The sequence below is a fragment of the Exophiala viscosa genome, assembly GCF_022695815.1.
Source record: "Exophiala viscosa unplaced genomic scaffold EDD37scaffold_1, whole genome shotgun sequence".
NCBI classification, from domain to species: domain Eukaryota; kingdom Fungi; phylum Ascomycota; class Eurotiomycetes; order Chaetothyriales; family Herpotrichiellaceae; genus Exophiala; species Exophiala viscosa.
In genome coordinates, this window is record NW_026944353.1 from 2,224,354 (window position 1) to 2,243,139 (window position 18,786).

The window sequence follows — 18,786 nt, forward strand, 5'->3', positions numbered from 1 at the left end:
AGGATTCCAGGGTGTGGAGAAGGATTAGTCGTCGCTTTTAATACGCCTGGCGAGCATGCTTTACAAGGCGTGCCAGGGTATAACAGCCTCTATTTGGTATGGCGTCCGGCATCCACCGTATTGGACCAAAATGCGCTGACAAAGGTAACTGCTTGCATCCCCTCTTACCCTCGGCACTGGTGGGTTGCAACTCGTGGTGTCGAGCCTCATACGTCAACGCTGCATCATGTTGCTCAGAAAGGAATTTGTTGATTTCCTTAAGAGCCACATATTCGCGCGTTCGCCGTCAACGGTAAGGGATGACCCCCAGCGGAAGGTAAGGACACCTGCGCATGAGATGGGAGGCATTTCATACACCAGAGGTATAAGAAGGCGAGCGTTTTCTCTTGAAGTCATGAAGTACCTTGCTCTGTCAGTAAAGCTACTACGGAATTACATCAAGTCGTAATTAAACAACGAAATTGACGACGAGCGAAAATGGTTTTGACCAGTCAGGAACTTCTTCAGCGCCATGAGGCGACTCTCAGCGGGTTCACACCGATCCCTTTCTTCTCGGAAATGACTCCTGATCAATTATGTCGCATGCTAATTAGTGAGTATACCTTGAAAATCCTGAACCTTGGGCATATGTATTTGAACATGAGACTCATGAGGACCAGTCACCTGTGCGGACCCCCGATGCATTCCGGAGAACATTTTCGGTCTGAAGACCGGCGAGGCAGTCGTCTTGCGCGATGCAGGAGGAAATGCGCAATACTTGCTGGAACATATCTTGAGCATTGATTCGCTGGTGCAGTTCACCGAGTGCATCATTGTTCAGCATACAGGTCCGTTTCTTCGTCGTCTCTCGTCCTGCGGGCGGAGGCCTTGGTCGTGGTACACGGACTAACAGGGTGTTCGACAGATTGCGGCGCCACACATTTTCGCAACCAGCTTGTGAAGCAGGGGTTGAGAGAGCGTGCGCCAGACCACAAGAAGGAGATTGATGGGATGACGTTCGGGGAGATCACGGGGAGTCTGGATGATAATGTCAAGAAGAGTATTGCCTTTTTGCGGGAGAATGCCTTGGTGAGCGACGCGATCAAAGAGAACATTCGGGGGTTTGTGTTTGATATCAAAACAGGTGAGTTGAAGGAGGTCGAGGCTTGAATGTCCCTGAAGTGCATTAAGATTAGTTCGCCAGAGCGGGCTGTCAGTCGTCGCTAAGTTTCACAGCTAGATATGCTTGGAAGATAGGAATATCACAATCATACTTCCGCGGGATGCATACATGACACTATGTCGGACTCCTTTGACGCTGTACTTCCATGGCTACCAGCCAGGTGTATCCGAACTCCCAAATAAGGCCCTGCTACCTAGCATAAAGCGACCACATAGCTTCATCTACGCATGTTTTACTCTACTCAACAAACTTCCTGAAACGTGCCACTGCGGCCTCGAGTATCTTCGGCTCATAGCCTTGACTCTTTGCATTCTTGATGATGGACAGCTAGAAAAGACAAAAAGTCAGTAAACCAAGTCCTTTCATGACCGAGGAAGATCTTGTAAACGTACCGTCTTGTCCAAAATATCAGCACCGAACTTCTCGTTGGCATACTTCTTGAAAGCAGCCTCCACACCATCCGAGTCGGTGAATGCGAGTGGAATCACCTCGGAGAAGATGGTGCTGCCACCTGCGGCGCCGGAAATCAGCGTATACCACTGCTTCTTCTGGTCTGCGTGCATCAAATTCAGGGCTTTGGCGAAGGTGATGGTGTCGAACGCGGAAATGAGATGAATGACCGCGTGGGCAGTTGCGAGATCTTGGATTTTGGAATCTTGTTCTGCGCTGGACATCTGGGATTTTCCGGCGCACTCAACCACGAGGCTGGCTCGCTCGGAGTTGAAGCCGAGGTAGTACTGGACGATGCAGCTGTCGTCGGCGCTGGAGTGGGTCTTCATGACGGCCTTGAGAATGCCGTCGGCCTCGTTGAGAAGGGGGAGTTCGACGTTCAGTCGCACTTCCTCGTCTCGAATAATGCCTACGTCTTTGTTGATGATGGCGGTGGCGGACGCCATGGGCGGCTCGGCGCTCAACATGCGGGGACCGCGGTTTTCGAACATCCAGCTCCATCCTACGGCCGTCTTGCCTGAGGAGTCCTTGGTAGTTAGTGTGTCGTAGAATTTCTGGGTGTCGACGCCGTTGATCGCGGCGAGGCCCATGATCTCGGAGGCAGAGGGGATGTGGATGCCGGCCATGACCTGATTGAGGGCTTTGGCTGATTGGCCGGCGCCGAGAGTGCCGGGAATAACGAAGAGTGTCTTGCCCTTGCTGGAGACGTTGTCGAGAACGATTCTGGCGTCTGGATGCTCGAGGTTCTTGGCGCTGTCGGAGGCGGCCATGATGGTTAGCGTGCCGTTGATGGATCTAGCTACGCCTCCGGATACAGGGGCGTCAATCAATCGGATGTCAGGCCGTTTGAACTCCTCTGTCAGTCGTGTCCGGACGTGTGATGGCTCTGTTGGTGGGATTGTGGCATGGATGATGACGGTGATTCCTTGTGGGAGGGCGTGGACGGCTCCGACTTTCTCGTCGAAGAGAGCAGAGTGGACGTGGTGGTGGTTTGCGACCATCAGACATACCACTTGAGCGTTCTTGACGGCTTCTGAGGGTGATGTTGCTGTTGATGCCTTGGAATGGGGGATGTCGTCGCAGGTAGATTGCCATCTCTCCAGAGTGGGTCCGTAGATGTCGTACCCTACGACGTTGAAGCCTGTCCGGACAAGATGAGTGGACATGGCGAAGCCCATGGCTCCGAGGCCGATAAAGGCCACCTGTGGATAGGGGCTCGTGGAAGATGAGATAGCCATGGCTGCTTGTTATGAGGTCAAGCTGTTTCTCGTCAATGACGACCGATCCTTCCTGATATTGAAAGACAGGGACAAGACACTGCTGTATGGGAGTCACTTGGGAAAGAGAGGTAATGAAGGAACTCTCATATATAAAGACGTGGAATGAAGCAACCTTCCTTCCATCAATTCCCGATATATTGTTGCATCGTGCCTTGATGTGGCCACCACGGGCACCCTCGGGCTTGAACCGGCAACATGCCGGCGTAGATTCTGCAGAGATTGCGGAGTATGCAACATCTGGGGAATGTGTTGGTTGGTGTCTTAGTGAAGGAAAAAGAGGAGTAGAGAATATTGCAACTGCCGGCGTCGACCGGCGTTTCTTCCGGCAAGAGGCCGACTCGGAACTTGGAAGGGACGGTGCTGCCGTGCATCACGTGGGACGCACGTGACACTTATGTTGCTTACATCGGGCTTGTCGATTCCAATTCGTCTTGTTGGTGTCTTTACATACAGTACTTTGGGCAGGACTGGCAGGACAATGAAAATCACATTCCGCTTCGAAGGGGGCATGTTCAAAACAGATGGCTCTGCTTGCTGATGGTAATATCATGTAGCTCATCACTCATCAGCATGCCATTTCGGAGCATCCTCCTCGTCTACCTGGCTTTTGGCCGTACAGCTTCTAGCATTGTGAACCTGACTTGTGACCCGCCTATTTCGACCCGACCCCAGCCCCAACATCATACAAAACATCCGTCCTAATGACATATTTGGCCGAAGGCGATCCCTCCTTCCCCCTCGCCACGCCTGTCCCCTGATGCAGTAAACTGCCCTCCGTCTCACCATGCGGAAACATCAGTATACTGCCCTGCACGGGCTTCACCGGATATGAATTGAGCACTCCCTCCCTCACACTTGGTAGAAAGAACGTTGTTTCACCTGCATCGAACTCATCGTTCAAGTAGATCAGGAACGTAAACAATGATGATTGAGGTGATCCTTTCGGTGAATCATCGTAGATGTATGTGTCCGTAACAAGATCGATGCCGGATGGCGGCCACGCACCGTCGATGTGTGCACGGTACTCCGCGCCAGGCACATAGCGGTAGACGCGAAAACGACGATTAAGGCCTCGAACATTCTGGCCGTTGATGTTTGAGGGGACGAACGGTGCTACACGGTCCCAGAGATTCGTGCAGGATGCTGGATCTGCGACCCAGTAGAAATTGTGCGCGAGTATACTTGATTCTTCGCCGGGTGCACGGATTGGGGCGTCGGGTGTGAAGCCCATTGTTTCGGCTGCGGCGATGATTTGGGTGCATTCTTGGGACGTGAGGACGGAGTGGAAGAGGTGGAGATTTGGGACGATAGGGTGGGTGTGATGTGTTGGTGTCGTGGCATTTGCAATGAGGGAAATCGTATTGTCTTTTGAGGCGTAGAGGATTGCTGGGTGCAGGTTTGGAGGTTTTCGTTGGAGTCCTGGAATTGTTTCGATAACGCGGAAATGTGAAGATATCCAAGTTGAGTCTTCCCCGAATGCGGTTTCATAGATGCTGCTGTTGAGAACAGAGGCATAGGTCTGCTCTGATGATGTTGTCGTGTCACGTAGATTCCATTCTCTCCTCGAGATGATTAGCCGATTAGTGTCAAGAGGTGTATCTGGCTCTATCGTGCAATCGACTGGCCCTACAACTCTCAATATAGAGTCAAGGACTTTGACAAGCTGCTCCTTTCTGGGGCAGCTTTTCTTGACGATATCTGCTGCCTCGAGGTTGATCTGGTCGTCGTCCAGGTCTAATTGCAGTCCACCAACAACGTCCAGATCTCTCGTCCACCTACATAGAGCACCTAGCTTGGGAGCTTGACCACGTATCCGCATCTCTGCCAAGAGGATGCGAGCCTCGACATAATTCTCATCGGCTAAGGCCCCGCTGATGCGTGATGTGAGATTAGAGTCGACTAGGAGAGATATTGTTAGCGAAATCCAGCGATATTGAGCGCCCCAGTAGTCTTCAATATGCTAACAGTACTAAAGTGAAGAGAAATTGGCTTTGGAGATTTGTGCTAGGCTCACCTGAAGCATTTACACCCGTCGTGCAAGCCTGTCGAAACGTGAAGACGGCCGTCCTTAACTCCTTGCATACTTTCGATTTGATGATCCCTGGGTTCTCTGCCAGTGTATTGAGGACATCCACACTGATTTCGAGATCATCATGCGTCAGATCTAGATCGTTCAGAGTCTGAGGTCTTGATATTGGGGCATCCGGTGGTGGGGTTGTGATTGCAGAAATTTTGGCCTTTTTGGTAGCCGGACCATTGTAGTGTGAGCTTTGTAGGGCTCTTTTAGCCTTATTCTTTCCCATAGCTTGTTGAGATGTTCCGGTTGTTCCTTGTCTGTGGATACACGGACAGCTTTTTATAGGTGCAGTGGTCAAGAGACACGACGACCATCTCAACAGCCTGAGGTCTGGGTCTGATATTGCCAAGCCTGGTGGCAATGTGGAGGAAGTGATGTGCGGAGGATCTAAATCGCATCACGTGATGGGACAGATGCTGCTGTGCATCACGTGGAACCCACGTGACACTTGTGTCACTTTACCTTGGGTCGGCGAGTCAACCGACCTCTTTCCCGTCGCTCTCCATTTCCTCCGTCACAGCCTGATGTTATTCCGCGTCCTCCTCTCCGGACATCGTGTCGCCAGGGCTGGGCTGGCTACGTACTGACTTTGTCACCAGAAGAAGCGCAAGTCTTGCAGTCACACCACCCACACTATGCTGTACATGAACAGAAAGTCGGGCTTACACGATGAAATCAAGACAGGAAGTGCTGCAAGAAGCAGCAGCACTCCGACATCTGAGCCTCAACTAACCACTTTCGGCAACCTTGTGTAACCACCCTTGGTGGGATGGCGGACTTAGTGCTTTGGTTTGAAACGCTTTCCGGGCGTCGGTAAGATGCAAGGCAACGAACTTTCTGCCTTGTTTGCCCGGCCAGAGACGAAACAGTTTGAGCGGCCGTACATCAAGCCAGATGGAAAGCTGGCGTTTCCCAGTCACCGGTCGCGTTATATGGTGGAAAGCGCACCTATCTTTCGTATTCAGCATCACGAGGCGTACTTTGTGAGGCAGAGCACTGCGACGCCTTGCAGTCATGATGGTTGCCGCATCGTGGCCTCAGTTGAATGGTATGCCAGCAAATAAACCTCTCCATCTCCCGTCTTGCTTGCTGTAATCGTTCAAATCTGGATTTAGCTACCCGATCTATAAACTCACGGGAATGCCTCCTTTTTTCGCTAACGCTCCTCATAAAAAGACAGGCTCCAGCAGCATAGGAGGCAATCCTATTCCTGTTAGGCTCCGTCCTGTCGATAAACGGAGACCAGAGCCGGTGGCAACGTCGAGAAGGCCAAGGGACGAGTGGGACGACGACTCAATCACCTACTCTGAGGGAAGTGCGATAGTGGATCCAGTGCTCGTCTCACAAGCTATGGGGAAAAGCCCCCAGGACGTCCAGATGCCACGACGCCCGGAGAAAGATTTCGTTGGAGTCAATCGTCCTACGGAGAAACCAAAAAAACATACCAAAGTTGGACGGCCCGTCGAAGAATACGGGAAAGACGAATACGACCACCAGACGCCATATGAGGATCCGCCATCATATATACCATTCCTGCCTGTCTATGAGTATTGCCGACTTTTGCAAAAACGTGGAGCGACCGTCAGATTCTCTGCGGCCACTGTGAGAGACGCGCCACTGAGCTATCTCGATGGCCCACGGCCTTCTATCTCCGAGCACCTCAACTCAGAGGATCATCGTCCCGGTGCACAAGAAGTCCAGGCCATCAACGATGCTTTGACAGTCGTGCTCAACTGCGGAGCGGACGTCGAGTTCCGTTCCTTGTTGCCAGAACAGCAACACCAACAGTTTCGATGCCGCACCTGCCCAAAAACATTCAACAGCCAAGGAGAGGATCAGCAACATCGGGAGACAGGACGCTGCGTGTGCGACCATTGCGGACAGAAGAATTTTGGGTGCCGAGGCCTCTATGAGGCACACATGAGAGATCATGAGCGGCTAGTCCAACAGCGAATGAACAATACCAACTACACTCAGCCTGAAATGCGAAGGGCCCGTGGTGAATATTAGGTCTTCACCGTCAAGAGTCTGCTTTTCGAACGTCCTCAGACACCATCGTTTCGTTTTATACTCGAGACGTCAACACGGGTTGCTTTAACTATTTCATCACTTGTATTACCGCGTTCAAAATGTCGTCGATCTCTTGATAGCACTTGGGTTCTCACTTTGGGAAACTCCGTAATGACTAGGGGGAATCAGGTGTGAGGAGCTCTCCTTTACACACACCTACAGTACTTAGACATGGGTTTGGCTATACAAAGATAACAGAATTTGTTCCACCGATGTTTTGCAAACCTTCAGCCTGATCACGATCGCGGGATCCCTGTCAGTTTGAATTGACAGCCAGGGTGATCCTTTCCTTCCTACGTCATGGTACCAACTTGTCCACTTCAACTTCCCTTGTTGAATTCTTCTTTTCCAGCACAACCAGTTTGCAACATCCCATGATTCGTCAACGATTCGTTGTGAGGATTTTCTTGACCGCCCACACTCGTACGGTACAAGCCGTCCCCTGTTGGCTTGTGGTCATCCCTTTGGGAGACTGACGTACACCAGCCACACATGACTGCCACCTGGCAGCTCTGCCACATGCCTTGCTCCGTCCGCATGTTGCCATCATGTTCTGCCTCTTTTTAAGATCTTGGTAGAGTACGGTCTGTTCTTCGATTCTTGACACTGCCTATATCCTCAGTGACACTATCATCGTATCCAACAAAACATCTTTACCAGCACACCAGGCACATTGATTTCCACTTCTCACATCTGAAAGCCGACCCTACGTCATGGAGACCGCAAGGAACTACTACAACAAGCAGTACGAGTCTTGGATGCCATGGGTTGAAGACAAATTGCTAGGCTGGTGGGGTGAGAACAAGACCAGCTACACTGCCAAAGGTATGCTTGTTGATCGCTTGCGCTTGCCACGTGCAAATCTCTAATTGTCGTAGACGAGCTCTCCAAGACCAAAATTACAGGCGACAAGAACGTTGATGCAGTTCAAGACGGTGTCAACGAGGGTGTCGCTGGCCAGTTTGGCAAGGGAGGACTTCTTGAAGGAGTTGGCAATCTGACCTCCAAGGAAGTCATGTCTCGCTCAGAACGCCAGGGCAAGGACGACAAGGGTGGATATATCTGAACGCTCCAGTCAATATCAAAGTCTACAAATGGGCGGACAGAGTATGACATGGTTCCAAGGCATCATGGCCTCCGAGAAGGATTGAGATACTGCGAGGGCAGTTCAGCTTTGGTTGCTGCTTTTTTGATACCACTACACTATGATGGCGTGCATTTATTATATGGATGAAAGCGACAGCATTGCAAATAATTGACATTATCTCTTTATTACATACTTCTACTTAGGCCTAAGATTCTGGCAATTTGATGGTAATTATGGTGTGGCTCATATGTTACTTCTAGACTCATTGTGCCGAGTCAGAAATCTTGACGGGCGCCTACCTTTCACGACTCCTACTTCATTTCTTTCCATTCATAGAGCAGAGAAACAACACAGACAGCCATCAACCGCAGCCAGATATCACCCCAGCATGACTTACTTTGTCCAGCACAGCTTTGCCGACGTTCGACCCTAAGCGCAACCCGCGCGCCGCTGGGCGTTGTTACTTATCGTTATGTTATGGCCATAACGTTACGTTGCTCCACCAAATGCCTCATGTCCACCTACACCGACATCAAAGTAAGTCCGACATCTAATATTCAACACATTATGCTCCTGTGAAGATGTGAGGTAGTATAAAGTTCCCTTCCTTCCTTTCTTCCCTCACTGCTTGTTCTCTCCCAACACACCTGTCATAACAAGCACATCCACACCCACCACCCAATCCACTCAAATCCAGTTCAAACAATGTCAACCTCAACCTCAAAGCCGACCTCTCCCAATGCCCTACCCTACTTCTCAACGCGTGCCTTCGCCCTGCACGCGATCCCCATCTCTTATGCCCTCGCCTACCCACCGCACCTCTATTTCTTCACCAAACTTATGAGCGCAACGGGCTGGAAGGCCACTAATATGACGCCGCGCTCAAATCTGTCCGCCCTGAGCGCCAGCCTGCCAAAAGCAACGACAGACATGCTCTGGCGGGCACGGGGATGCCATCTCAATGCTTTCGAAGGGTTCCCGCTGTTTGCGGCGGCGATGGTAAGCCCGAAGATCCAGCACACCCACGGCTATCGAACAACATGCTAACAACATGACAGCTAGCAGGAACATACACGAATGTCGACGCGCGGGAACTCAACGTCTGTGCGGCAGAGTATCTCGCGGCCAGAGTGGTTTACAGCGTGCTGTACATGACCGTCAAGAGCGAGAAGGCGAGCTATTTGCGCTCAGCCGTGTATTTCTACAGCGTGGGCGTCCCATTCTACGTATTGTGGAAGGCTGGATGGAAGATGGCTGCAACGGAAAAGCGGGAACTGTAGACCAGATGTGGAAAACCGTGAGTGTTCATGTTTTTGATTTGTGTTTTATAGTCTGGGGACGCAGGAAAGTAGCTGTCATCTCATCCAGGTTTTGTATATATATACACAATGAAAGAAGTGGTATGGCTGACACCATACCGCCGTGTCCAAGCCAACATTTTGATCCCTGTGGGGTGATTTATGATATCTTTTCCTTCTCTTCGTCATTCTCCTTTTTAGCAGTAGCACCTGTCTTCGCCTTGTCTCGCTTCTCTTTCATGTATCGCCAACTCCGAGCGAATCCAGCCGTAAGGGGTCCTTTGAGACTTTGCGTGAATGAAGGCCAGCGGATCGTCGACTCAATGACCTGGCGGACTTCTTCACGTAGCCCGCCACCTTCACTGTCGGAAGCAATCCGTTGCTCGAATGGCCCACCTTCGCGCTTCCGAATGCGGTCGGGGTCTTCGTCTTTGGTGTTCTCCAGCATCTCGTTGAATTCCCCACGGGGGATATTGAACTTGGATTGGTATTCGAAGTACAACTTTCTGCGGAAAGCACCTGGTAGGCGGCGTACCATATGACCTCGAGTTACGGGATCCATGTTTTGCGATAGTTTAGCATTGACTGAAGGGTCATCAAGCCAGTCCTGGTTGGAGGTTGCGGAGTCCGTGAAAGAAATGTTAGGTAGATTCTCGACGAGCGGTGCGTAGAGACGTCGGAAGTTGGACAGTTGGTACTTGACAATGTTCTCAACCTTGCGAGGGTTCTCGCCTCCAATGGTCATTCTTGGATCGCCCATGTAAGAGATTCCTGCAATGGTCGAGTACAGTTCTTTCTCGGTAAACTCTTCAGGTAGCAGAAGCAGAGCTGTGCGGACAGCGGCAATCAAATTGACCTGGTTTGCTAATCGGACAGCGGGATTGTCTCGCAAAATCTTGACCGGCTTCTGGAGTCGTCCCGCAATATACAATGTATTCCATTCTGACAGATCCTTACACATAGTGTCCAGGTTGACCACGCCGTATTTGATGAGTGTCCCATTCACAGTCACGAAAGGGTTGAAATATACTCCGGCACCGAACGAGTCCTGAACCTTGGAAACCGCGTAAGAGCCGAGTGATCCAAGCGCTGAGTAATGGTCACGGTGTTCCTGCAAGTTTAGGGAATGCCAATGCTGGCTATAAGACACTCCGAATATGAAATCAATCATCTTTTGATTGCCACCTTGGACTTTTGTTATGGCATCCGGAGGACTTGGATGGAGTTTGGAGTTGCCGTCGACTGTGCCAGAGCTTTGAGGGAAGACGCCGGATCCGTAGGCAAACGCATAGCGGATGGGAGCGCGGAACTTCCACAGTATCTGTCTCAGGGCTTCCTTGAACTCTTCATTGATGAGTATGTGTTGGTTGACACCGAAATCTTTCGTTGGAAGTTCCGAAAACTTCGATATACTCAAGTCAGGGTTCTCTTCCCAGTCATGGTGATCTTTTGAGGAGGACGTAGACTTGGAGGAGCTGCTACCGGGACGGGTACTGTTTGCTTTGGAGCCAGCATTCGACTCAGACTGCGGCTTGGAACTGTCCGAATCCTGCTGTGCTTTGGAGGCGTCAAACCCAGGCGGCGGGCCAGAATCGCGTCGCCCTTCTTCTTGTTGGGTGGCATAGAGGCGAGCACCGTAAGCGAAAGGTAGGCGTTTGGGTGACGCGAGGATGGGGAATCTGGTGGGATAGCCGTAAAGCTCCTGAAATCCCCTTTTGCCCAGGATGCTGGGCACTGCTCGCAATGTCATTCTTGTAGGACTGATGAATCGAGTTGAGGCAGAGCGACCATTGTCAGTGCCAGCATGGACGATGGTCTGGCAAGGAATGGTTGCTTATTGGAGTGTGTGTGCATTATTGGGCATAAATGGATTCGTTGTAGCACCTCATCCCCGAGCACTTGCGTCATTGGCCCCTTGCAAATCAACTGCTTATGTCAGCCATTTGTTTGTTGTCACTTTCCCGAATGCGCGGTTCGTTTGTGCTTTAAACCACAGCCATCGATCGACTGACATCCCACCACGCTGACGAGGATTCGCGCTTGGGAAAGGTGCAACAATGGGCTCAACGTATGAGTCGCGTCTGGCGACCTTCGAGCCTCCTTCGAAACGCTCAAAACTAGGATGGCCTCACAAAACACCCACCCCCGAAGAATTGGCCAGAGCAGGCTTCTATTACAAGCCTTCAAAAGAAAGCAACGATAACACCGAATGCTACCTATGCCAGAGATCTCTTAATGGATGGGAGCCAGATGATGACCCAGTGCAAGAGCACTTGAAACATGCAAGCGACTGTGGGTGGGTGATCCTGATGGATGCGGTGCAAAATGGTAGTATAGACGTCGATGCGATGGAAGATCCGACAGGACAACATTTCGCGCAGGCGCGTACAGACACATTCTCAATCGGATGGCCTCATGAAGGGAAACGAGGCTGGACGTGTAAAATCAGAAACATGGTGGAAGCAGGCTGGTATTATGCACCAACACCAGACTCCGAAGATTATGTGAGCTGTGCCCATTGCAAGCTGTCACTCGACGGCTGGGAACCAAAGGACAACCCCTTCGACGAGCACTATCGCAGGTCTCCTGCATGTCCATTCTTCCACTTCGCTGGTACCACTGCACCATCAAAGAGACCCAAGGCGAAGAAAGGCCGTGCATCGAGAGCGTCCAACACATCCAGGGCTTCATCACGGTTATCCACACAGTCACAAAATGCGACCATGCTCTCAGAAGCAACCAGCATCACAGATATTCCCGACCTAGATGAGTCGATAGATACAAGCACAACGTCTGTCATGTCAACAATGTCAGCAGCATCTACCACAAAAGGAAAGCGAAAAGGTGCTGGAGGAAAAGCCAAAACTACCAAATCGAAACGAGCCAAAACCACGAAGTCAACCAGATCAAAGAAAGGAGACGCCGAAGCTGAGCCCGAAGCTACGCCCGAGGAGACGATAGAGGCCGATGCCGAAGAAACACCAACGCAGCAGACAGTGGCTGCACCTATACCCTCATCAATACCGCAAGCCCTGCCTAGTCCGGCACCTAGTCCGCCAGCCGACATCACATACCCGCCCATTGCCAACAGTCCCAGCATAATGAAGGAGATCCTCCGACTAAGTCCTCTGGGAGCACCACCACACCCATCACCTACACCTATGAAGACACGCGCGCCGCCTTCCTCCACGCGATCAAAAGCCACCTCCAGACCAGCGACCACCCCCAGAACAGCCACCAGATCTCATCCAGCCGCCGAGTCCCCTGTTCCAACAAGTCCTTCACCTCCATCAGACATTGAAAACGCTCCTCCAAGCAGCCGGCCGGGGTCTGCCCGCGCGCCAATGTCAACTCAAAAAGTTCCACTTGCGGCATCATCACCAGGCGAGCCTATGCCCACTTGGGAATCTGCGGACATTGAGCTTCTTTTCCAACCTACGACGCCTCAGCCCGCTGATCTCCTCGGCCTTACGGGTGGGACGTTGTCAAACGAGGAGAAAGCTATGCCGGTACAGGACTGGATTGGGTATGTTGCAGGACAAGCCGAAGCCAGTCTACGAGCGGAAGCGGAGCGCGTTGTCGGCATCTTCGAGCGAGAAGGCCAGAGGGCAATGGGCGTGCTGGCCCAAATGCCTTGTGTATAGGAAACAGTGTTCACTTTCATGGTCATACAATGTTGAGGGGTTATAGCGCTGTACGACTTGAACTTCTGATTGGATCATAAGCGAGTATGGCGTTGTTGGGGTTCTGCAGTTCATCACGGACAGTACTAGCTTTGCATCTAGGCGTGGAAGGTAGATCTGGTACATGACAACTCTGTCATTTTTCAAATTGCTTCATACGTTGCTGGGCTTCATGCAGTGGCTATAGCCAGTATCCCTGAGATATCATTCCTAATGGTATCCTACAATTTCATGCTCGGTCCTCACACAGCAATGTCAGCTCCCACAACATCCCGCTCTTCAACCGTCTGCCCGCCTGTCTTGGTCGTGCCTTCCAGAGCCGCATCAAGGCTGCGATACTGTTCGAGTTCCTGGATCTTGTCTGCGTGAACGTTAGCCCGTGACTCGTGACAGACCTGCTTTGCCGTCGAAACTTACCATCAGTAACAGGACTCGTCGAGAAGATGGCCTTTTCCCGTTCTCCTAAACTCGGATATATGCCCTCATTGATCAGCATCTCGGCGACTGAACGCTTGTCTTCGCCTCCTTTTCCTTGGTCTCCCAACTCTTTCTGAGCCTTGACCAAGCAGTCATGGTAGTAGCTCGCGTGATTGATGTTGCATACTTGATCCCACGTCTCGGACTTGTGGATCGGGCAAAACCATCTCGAGCATAGGAGGCAGGCCTCGAGGAACTTGGTCGTGGGCGAGAAGTCGCCGGGATTCTGCTCGTCGCAGAGATAGCAGGTCTTGACCAGTACTAGTTTCTGGGCCTTTTCTCGCGGTGTAGCGGCGACGGCTGCCACTGGTGTCGAGGATATGGTCGTGGCTGGAGTTGGGGCTGATGATGCGTTGATAGTGATTGTGGGAGGAGGAGGGGCGCCGCGAGACATCTTGACGTTGCGGATGACTATCTTGTGGTGGACACAGACGATGGGTTATAAGAGTACCTATGGAGTATGCCTTTGGAAACAGGTTCAATGTGTATGGAATGGAGGATGGAGACTGCGCGGCCGGATGGTTATACGTGACTCAATGGAGGGCCTGAAGGTTTCTGGGTCGGAAGTGAGGTCGAGATTCCTACAGTCTGGTCTTAACGAGGTAGTAATGCAGATAGAAATACGAGGGAGGTCTGGTGGTCAGCCCGGAATCCTTTTATCTGTGCAACGTGCTTGGAGGACTCTTGGTCAGTCTAGAGAGGACGAATACATGCTTGGGAAGCCCCGCATAGTGTTTGGCCCGTTACGAGAGTGGCTTGCCAAGTTGAGCATCGTTGAATACCGGACGCTGTGGTCAGATCCTGGAGTGGCCCATGATTCAGTCCCTGGAGGAAAAGTCTAGTGAACGACATACTCACAAAGGGTTCACAGGTGACGCAGTTGGGTCTGTCGGTGCCCGAAATCAGGCTTCATAGGCTAGACGAGAGTCAGAGATGGTCAGGCCTCCGGCGAGGGGTGTGTCTGTTCGTCTGTGTTTTGAAAAGAAAGAAGAGATATTCAGGGGTCCGCTGTGGAGGTCGATCGACGAACAGGGGGCGCAAGCAAACGTGATTGGCTCTAACCGACGGAACTTCGGTGAACAGTTACCGACTCTCCGTTGCTGCTTCTTACCATGTTATGGGTATGACGTCGACAGTGAACGACGACAACAGTCGTAGGAAAGGTGAGGCTTCGAGACTTATGGGACAATGGGAACCTCCAGGGCATTCTACTGTGCAGACTTCAATTGGGTCAAGACCATATCTTTCGAGTGTGGCGAGATTCCATTCCCCCTTGAGGAGCTTAGGCACCTCAGATGATCTTCTTCTGACAGACAGTGATGAATGGAGAGACAACACCGCTCAAGAACAATCTGCCAGTCGAGGAGTCGTGTATGACCGTGGTGGCCCCAGGCAACTTCTCCCCAGCAGCATCTTCAATGACCTTGAACAGCTCATATTCGTACTTGTCTTCGACTTCTCGATTCACCCTCCTCACACGCCAGACAGTCGCCGGCGGAATCGGCCCGTTCATTGGATCTTCGAATGCTGCGAGCGTTGCGAGACCCTTGGGCATAGCCGCTGCGAAGATATCTCCGTTCGCATCCTCGGACAGATTATCGATGGGATAGTCGAGGTGGATATGATGCACGTTTTCGACTGATCCATCGGCAGCAGGCTTGAAGATGTCAATCCCTCTCATCGCTGCACTGGGGATGTAAAGCAGCCCATCACTCCCCAAGTGAAGCCCATTGGGGAATCTGAAACCTTTCGCAATTTGCTTGCATTCGCCTGCCGCCGAGCAATAGGAGGCGTCACCTGTTGCCAGCACGGGCGAGAGATGATGCAACTGTGACAAGGTCAGCCACAGGCTGTTAAATATTCATGACGGATTTTGCCATCACTTACCAAGCCAACCTTGTGCGGTCCGTGATCATTCGTGAAGAAGAAAGCCCCATCCTTAGTGACCGCCACGTTATTCGGCGTGGTTATCTGAGGATCGGCAAATGTCTTGACATGTCTCGCGATTCCCGAGCCGGGCGCTGTCGTGAAAAGCTCGATCGTTGAATTTCCTCCAACGACGGCGTTGTCCAGCAATTGTCCAGTGGTAGGATCAACCGAAGGTCGAGCGTTGATCAACCACAATTGATTCTCTCCATCTTCGGAAACCGAACCCGTCATGCCCACGACATGGATGCGACCGTCACCATGAACCCCGGAGAAATCTGGCGTCTCGAGCACCCGGTAAGTATACCCTCCTTCACTGCTCGGGCTGTCGATGTCCATGGCGACAATGTGGTCGTTCAGAGCTCTTCCCGACGCATTCATACGGTGGATGCTATGGAGACCGTCAGCGACATGTCCTTAAAGAGGAGAAGCTCAGGATGCTCGTACTTTGGCATCCAATCCCGCCGGGCCACAGGATCTGAGCACGCGAGATATAGCGTCCTCGACTTCTCATCGAGCCACATATCCTCACATGCTTGAAGATTGGGGTCTCCTGTTATACGCTGGCAATGGTACGGGAATGAAGAGATCGGGAGCACCGTCCTGCCTACTCCAACTGTGGTGAATATGACATCGCGTAACAGAAATTGGTATAGACCTGCGCCCGCGGCGAACAGGACGGACAGGACTTGGAGTGTTGAAGGCATCGTGTCTTGATCAAACTAATGACAAAAATCTCGAAAACTTCACTTCAGATAGCTTCCATGAAGTTCATGTAGGACAGCTGCGATAGCTGTATGGCGTGGGCAGCAGGGCAACAATTTTTCTCAATCCGGTGCGCTTCCTGACCTTTGTTGATCGAGAAGGCGTTGTTTTGACGACAGCAGGCGGTCACCTATGCTCTTATATGTGGCATTGAGTGTCAAGTCATGTTGCTTATAGGTATGCGGTGCTGTCCCGCGCACGCGCACGTCACTAGCTTGTCGAGCCGTCTGGCCTGACACGACGGCTTGAAGCTTCGAAGTCAATAATCTTTGTAGGTAGGTCGTACTCGTACTATGGTACTCCCATCGCCCCACCTTTCAACCCATACTCAGTATTTCGCGCGAGACCTTTACCAAGTAAGGTTCATGAATGGAGCAAATAGCTTTTGTCGGACCTGTCTAGAACACCAGGTACATGAGCATGATGGGGACTCTCTTAGAGGTCGCCAAATGACAATGCTGGCTGTTGAATGTCTGGAGCTCGATTGATGGACGCCGTCTGAAGGTACAAGCCACTGATGAAACATATTTTGGAAATATAACGACAATTTTGTTCATTCAAGATAACTACACAAATTCTCCCCCTATGTTCATCATGTATATCGTCACATCCACCACATCGAAGCTGCTTATAGCAGATACTCATCGTGGCATTCCTTAGCCATGACATCGAACATGGGTTTGGCGCTGAACCAGCCGGCTCTGGGCGTGCCAACGCTCTTGTATGTGAATTGGGCATCCTCCTCGTCGATCTTGACTGTTTCTCCGCCCCGACCAGCGCATGCCGCATCAGCCATGAGTTGTGTGTGGCAGCATTTCTCGAGACTGACGAACCAGAATACGGTGGCCTCAATGGTTTGACCGCACGTCAAAAGACCGTGGTTCTGGAGAAGACAAGCCTTCTTGGGGCCAATCGCTTTTGCAATGTTCTCGCCCTCTTCCTTGGCTAGCACGATACCCTTGAATTGTCTGTATACGGCCAAGTCGTTGTAGAACGCGCAGCTGTCCTGCGTTGTGATATCGATACCCCGGCCAAGGGTACAGAATGTGCGGCCATAGATACTGTGCGAGTGGGCGGCGCAGAGAACGTCTGGACGAGCCTTGTGGATGGCAGCGTGGATCATATATGCGGCTGTGTTGAGGAGGCGGTTTGGTCCTCCGTCAATGACCTTACCGTCGTGGTCGACCAAAATCAGGTCGGACTTCTTTATCTCAGTGAATGCAAGGCCAAAGGGGTTCACCCAGAAGGTTGTTGGGTCAACAGGATCGCGCAATGTGATGTGGCCAGCGACACCCTCGTCGTAGCCATATTTGCCAAATAATCTGAATGCCAGCGCCAGGCGGCCTTTGAGGTATTCTCTTTCCTCGTATTTGTCTGTGAATCTTGGTGGGCTGGGGAACTTCTGGAGTTGGACTTTAGCGGCGCCCTGGCTTAGACCAGGCTCGTTGGGCGCAGTGCCTTTTGGTTGAGCGTCTGGGGTGTCAAATCCCTCGCTTGGAGTGTGGGAGTAGGGATCGGTGTCCGTTTCCGTGTAGGTTGCTGTGGGTGGTGCCATTGTGGTGGTCAGATAGAAAAGCAGGAGTGTGCCTGGAGATGGTTATCTGCGGTTGAATATGGCTGGGCAAAGAGAATGTGAGACCGGACGAGATGCGGCAGCGATATAAATTCGATAACAGTGCTGGGGAAAGGGTCGAGGGGATGTGCGGCAGTGGCGAAGATAATAATGGTGGGCTTCCTGTTGGAGCCTCGGAGTTCACAGCTTGTGCCCCACGCGAATTGAACATCATCGACGCACTGTCCAATAGTGTGCCAACCTTGTGCTGTCGCAAGTTGCCGCAATTCTGTAGATAGCTTGAGTCTCGAATCAAGAGTGTCGCCTTTAGCCGTTCTTGCCGTAGAACAGAAATGCGGGGGTTGTCAAATCGATTGACCAATGCGCCCTTCGTGGTTTTTTAACGCCGGTCGGATATGTACCGATCAAAGCCGCTCTGTTGGGCGAATGAAATCTCTTGCGATTAACGTTCAATCGCTGTCAACGTCCGCAATGCAGTGCCGGCTTTTGCGGATCAACATCAATCAGTAAGACTCAAGCAACTCCAATCCCACCGTGCATGCGAGTAGGTGATGATCTTTGGAAGCAGCCTCATTGCCACAGTAGGTCGGCCAGATGGATAGCATTCGGTTGGACACATTGATGGACGCCACCGAGACACAATCCGTTGACACAGTATCAAGATTGATGCGAATACCCTGGCAGCGTGGCAGTGCGCACACTCTTGAAGGGGTTGGATACCGTCTGTGCACACTGGTTTCCGGACATCTTATGCTTTGTTCTCGCTGACATGCTCACAAGTAAGCGCGAGCTTGGCAGCAAGTGTCGAGTCAATGCTTCGGCAGTCCGAGTACGAAACCATGTGCAGCCAAGATAGATGTCTGCCGTAGTTGGTGGTAGCAGGGTGTTCCAAGGTGGTAAGACCAAACCTACCTCTGTTTGTCGCCGGTCAGAAGGGG

At 51.7% G+C, this 18,786-nt stretch overlaps 11 protein-coding genes across 11 annotated transcripts; 5 read left to right on the top strand and 6 right to left on the bottom strand.

Annotated features, from left to right (window-relative positions):
• Positions 1–117: 117 nt before the first annotated feature.
• EDD37DRAFT_661210 (carbonic anhydrase) lies at positions 118–1,149 on the top strand (the record flags this gene model as incomplete). The annotated part of the gene is made up of 3 exons (XM_062819132.1): positions 118–592; positions 660–827; positions 905–1,149. The coding sequence occupies exons 1-3, from the start codon at positions 478–480 to the stop codon at positions 1,147–1,149; spliced, it is 528 nt and encodes a 175-aa protein (XP_062675120.1). The 5' UTR covers positions 118–477.
• Positions 1,150–1,153: 4 nt separating this feature from the next.
• EDD37DRAFT_689914 (3-hydroxyisobutyrate dehydrogenase) lies at positions 1,154–3,144 on the bottom strand. The gene is made up of 2 exons (XM_062819991.1): positions 1,555–3,144; positions 1,154–1,489 (listed from the first exon to the last, which is right to left on the bottom strand). The coding sequence occupies exons 1-2, from the start codon at positions 2,848–2,850 to the stop codon at positions 1,400–1,402; spliced, it is 1,386 nt and encodes a 461-aa protein (XP_062675121.1). The 5' UTR covers positions 2,851–3,144; the 3' UTR covers positions 1,154–1,399.
• A 160-nt stretch (positions 3,145–3,304) lies between these two features.
• Positions 3,305–5,314, bottom strand: EDD37DRAFT_661212 (uncharacterized protein). The gene is made up of 2 exons (XM_062819133.1): positions 4,907–5,314; positions 3,305–4,791 (listed from the first exon to the last, which is right to left on the bottom strand). Exons 1-2 carry the CDS (start codon positions 5,193–5,195, stop codon positions 3,545–3,547), a joined length of 1,536 nt encoding a protein of 511 aa, XP_062675122.1. The 5' UTR covers positions 5,196–5,314; the 3' UTR covers positions 3,305–3,544.
• A 562-nt stretch (positions 5,315–5,876) lies between these two features.
• On the top strand, positions 5,877–7,230 carry EDD37DRAFT_41189 (uncharacterized protein). Its single transcript, XM_062812483.1, has one exon. It carries the CDS (start codon positions 6,110–6,112, stop codon positions 6,977–6,979), a length of 870 nt encoding a protein of 289 aa, XP_062675123.1. The 5' UTR covers positions 5,877–6,109; the 3' UTR covers positions 6,980–7,230.
• Positions 7,231–7,376: 146 nt separating this feature from the next.
• Positions 7,377–8,247, top strand: EDD37DRAFT_616454 (uncharacterized protein). The gene is made up of 2 exons (XM_062815663.1): positions 7,377–7,864; positions 7,918–8,247. Exons 1-2 carry the CDS (start codon positions 7,753–7,755, stop codon positions 8,103–8,105), a joined length of 300 nt encoding a protein of 99 aa, XP_062675124.1. The 5' UTR covers positions 7,377–7,752; the 3' UTR covers positions 8,106–8,247.
• A 584-nt stretch (positions 8,248–8,831) lies between these two features.
• On the top strand, positions 8,832–9,406 carry EDD37DRAFT_644997 (uncharacterized protein; the record flags this gene model as incomplete). The annotated part of the gene is made up of 2 exons (XM_062817581.1): positions 8,832–9,125; positions 9,185–9,406. The coding sequence occupies 2 exons, from the start codon at positions 8,832–8,834 to the stop codon at positions 9,404–9,406; spliced, it is 516 nt and encodes a 171-aa protein (XP_062675125.1).
• EDD37DRAFT_41203 (mitochondrial matrix Mmp37-domain-containing protein) lies at positions 9,379–11,275 on the bottom strand. The gene has a single exon (XM_062812486.1). It carries the CDS (start codon positions 11,172–11,174, stop codon positions 9,585–9,587), a length of 1,590 nt encoding a protein of 529 aa, XP_062675126.1. The 5' UTR covers positions 11,175–11,275; the 3' UTR covers positions 9,379–9,584.
• Positions 11,276–11,407: 132 nt separating this feature from the next.
• On the top strand, positions 11,408–13,223 carry EDD37DRAFT_616457 (baculoviral IAP repeat-containing 2/3/4). Its single transcript, XM_062815664.1, has one exon. The coding sequence runs from the start codon at positions 11,482–11,484 to the stop codon at positions 13,066–13,068; it is 1,587 nt and encodes a 528-aa protein (XP_062675127.1). The 5' UTR covers positions 11,408–11,481; the 3' UTR covers positions 13,069–13,223.
• Positions 13,224–13,349: 126 nt separating this feature from the next.
• On the bottom strand, positions 13,350–13,978 carry EDD37DRAFT_645000 (uncharacterized protein; the record flags this gene model as incomplete). Its single annotated transcript, XM_062817582.1, has 2 exons — positions 13,350–13,468; positions 13,525–13,978. 2 exons carry the CDS (start codon positions 13,976–13,978, stop codon positions 13,350–13,352), a joined length of 573 nt encoding a protein of 190 aa, XP_062675128.1.
• Positions 13,979–14,553: 575 nt separating this feature from the next.
• On the bottom strand, positions 14,554–16,520 carry EDD37DRAFT_616461 (uncharacterized protein). The gene is made up of 3 exons (XM_062815665.1): positions 15,958–16,520; positions 15,472–15,901; positions 14,554–15,412 (listed from the first exon to the last, which is right to left on the bottom strand). Exons 1-3 carry the CDS (start codon positions 16,215–16,217, stop codon positions 14,876–14,878), a joined length of 1,227 nt encoding a protein of 408 aa, XP_062675129.1. The 5' UTR covers positions 16,218–16,520; the 3' UTR covers positions 14,554–14,875.
• A 282-nt stretch (positions 16,521–16,802) lies between these two features.
• Positions 16,803–18,146, bottom strand: EDD37DRAFT_616464 (L-fuculose-phosphate aldolase). The gene has a single exon (XM_062815666.1). The coding sequence runs from the start codon at positions 17,828–17,830 to the stop codon at positions 16,904–16,906; it is 927 nt and encodes a 308-aa protein (XP_062675130.1). The 5' UTR covers positions 17,831–18,146; the 3' UTR covers positions 16,803–16,903.
• Positions 18,147–18,786: the final 640 nt, after the last annotated feature.

Excerpts from the sequence above, each read along its gene's own strand:
- EDD37DRAFT_661212 (XM_062819133.1), bottom strand. The coding sequence starts at position 5,195 with ATGGGAAAGAATAAGGCTAAAAGAGCCCTACAAAGCTCACACTACAAT. Across the intron at positions 4,792-4,906 it reads GACGGGTGTAAATGCTTCAG|TCGACTCTAATCTCACATCA; the intron begins GTGAGCCTAGCA and ends TATCTCTCCTAG.
- EDD37DRAFT_41189 (XM_062812483.1), top strand. The coding sequence starts at position 6,110 with ATGCCTCCTTTTTTCGCTAACGCTCCTCATAAAAAGACAGGCTCCAGC.
- EDD37DRAFT_689914 (XM_062819991.1), bottom strand. The coding sequence starts at position 2,850 with ATGGCTATCTCATCTTCCACGAGCCCCTATCCACAGGTGGCCTTTATC. Across the intron at positions 1,490-1,554 it reads CTGATATTTTGGACAAGACG|CTGTCCATCATCAAGAATGC; the intron begins GTACGTTTACAA and ends TGTCTTTTCTAG.
- EDD37DRAFT_616454 (XM_062815663.1), top strand. The coding sequence starts at position 7,753 with ATGGAGACCGCAAGGAACTACTACAACAAGCAGTACGAGTCTTGGATG. Across the intron at positions 7,865-7,917 it reads GACCAGCTACACTGCCAAAG|ACGAGCTCTCCAAGACCAAA; the intron begins GTATGCTTGTTG and ends TAATTGTCGTAG.
- EDD37DRAFT_616461 (XM_062815665.1), bottom strand. The coding sequence starts at position 16,217 with ATGCCTTCAACACTCCAAGTCCTGTCCGTCCTGTTCGCCGCGGGCGCA. Across the intron at positions 15,902-15,957 it reads CGGCGGGATTGGATGCCAAA|CATCCACCGTATGAATGCGT; the intron begins GTACGAGCATCC and ends CGGTCTCCATAG. Across the intron at positions 15,413-15,471 it reads GACCGCACAAGGTTGGCTTG|TTGCATCATCTCTCGCCCGT; the intron begins GTAAGTGATGGC and ends ACCTTGTCACAG.
- EDD37DRAFT_616464 (XM_062815666.1), bottom strand. The coding sequence starts at position 17,830 with ATGGCACCACCCACAGCAACCTACACGGAAACGGACACCGATCCCTAC.
- EDD37DRAFT_41203 (XM_062812486.1), bottom strand. The coding sequence starts at position 11,174 with ATGACATTGCGAGCAGTGCCCAGCATCCTGGGCAAAAGGGGATTTCAG.
- EDD37DRAFT_616457 (XM_062815664.1), top strand. The coding sequence starts at position 11,482 with ATGGGCTCAACGTATGAGTCGCGTCTGGCGACCTTCGAGCCTCCTTCG.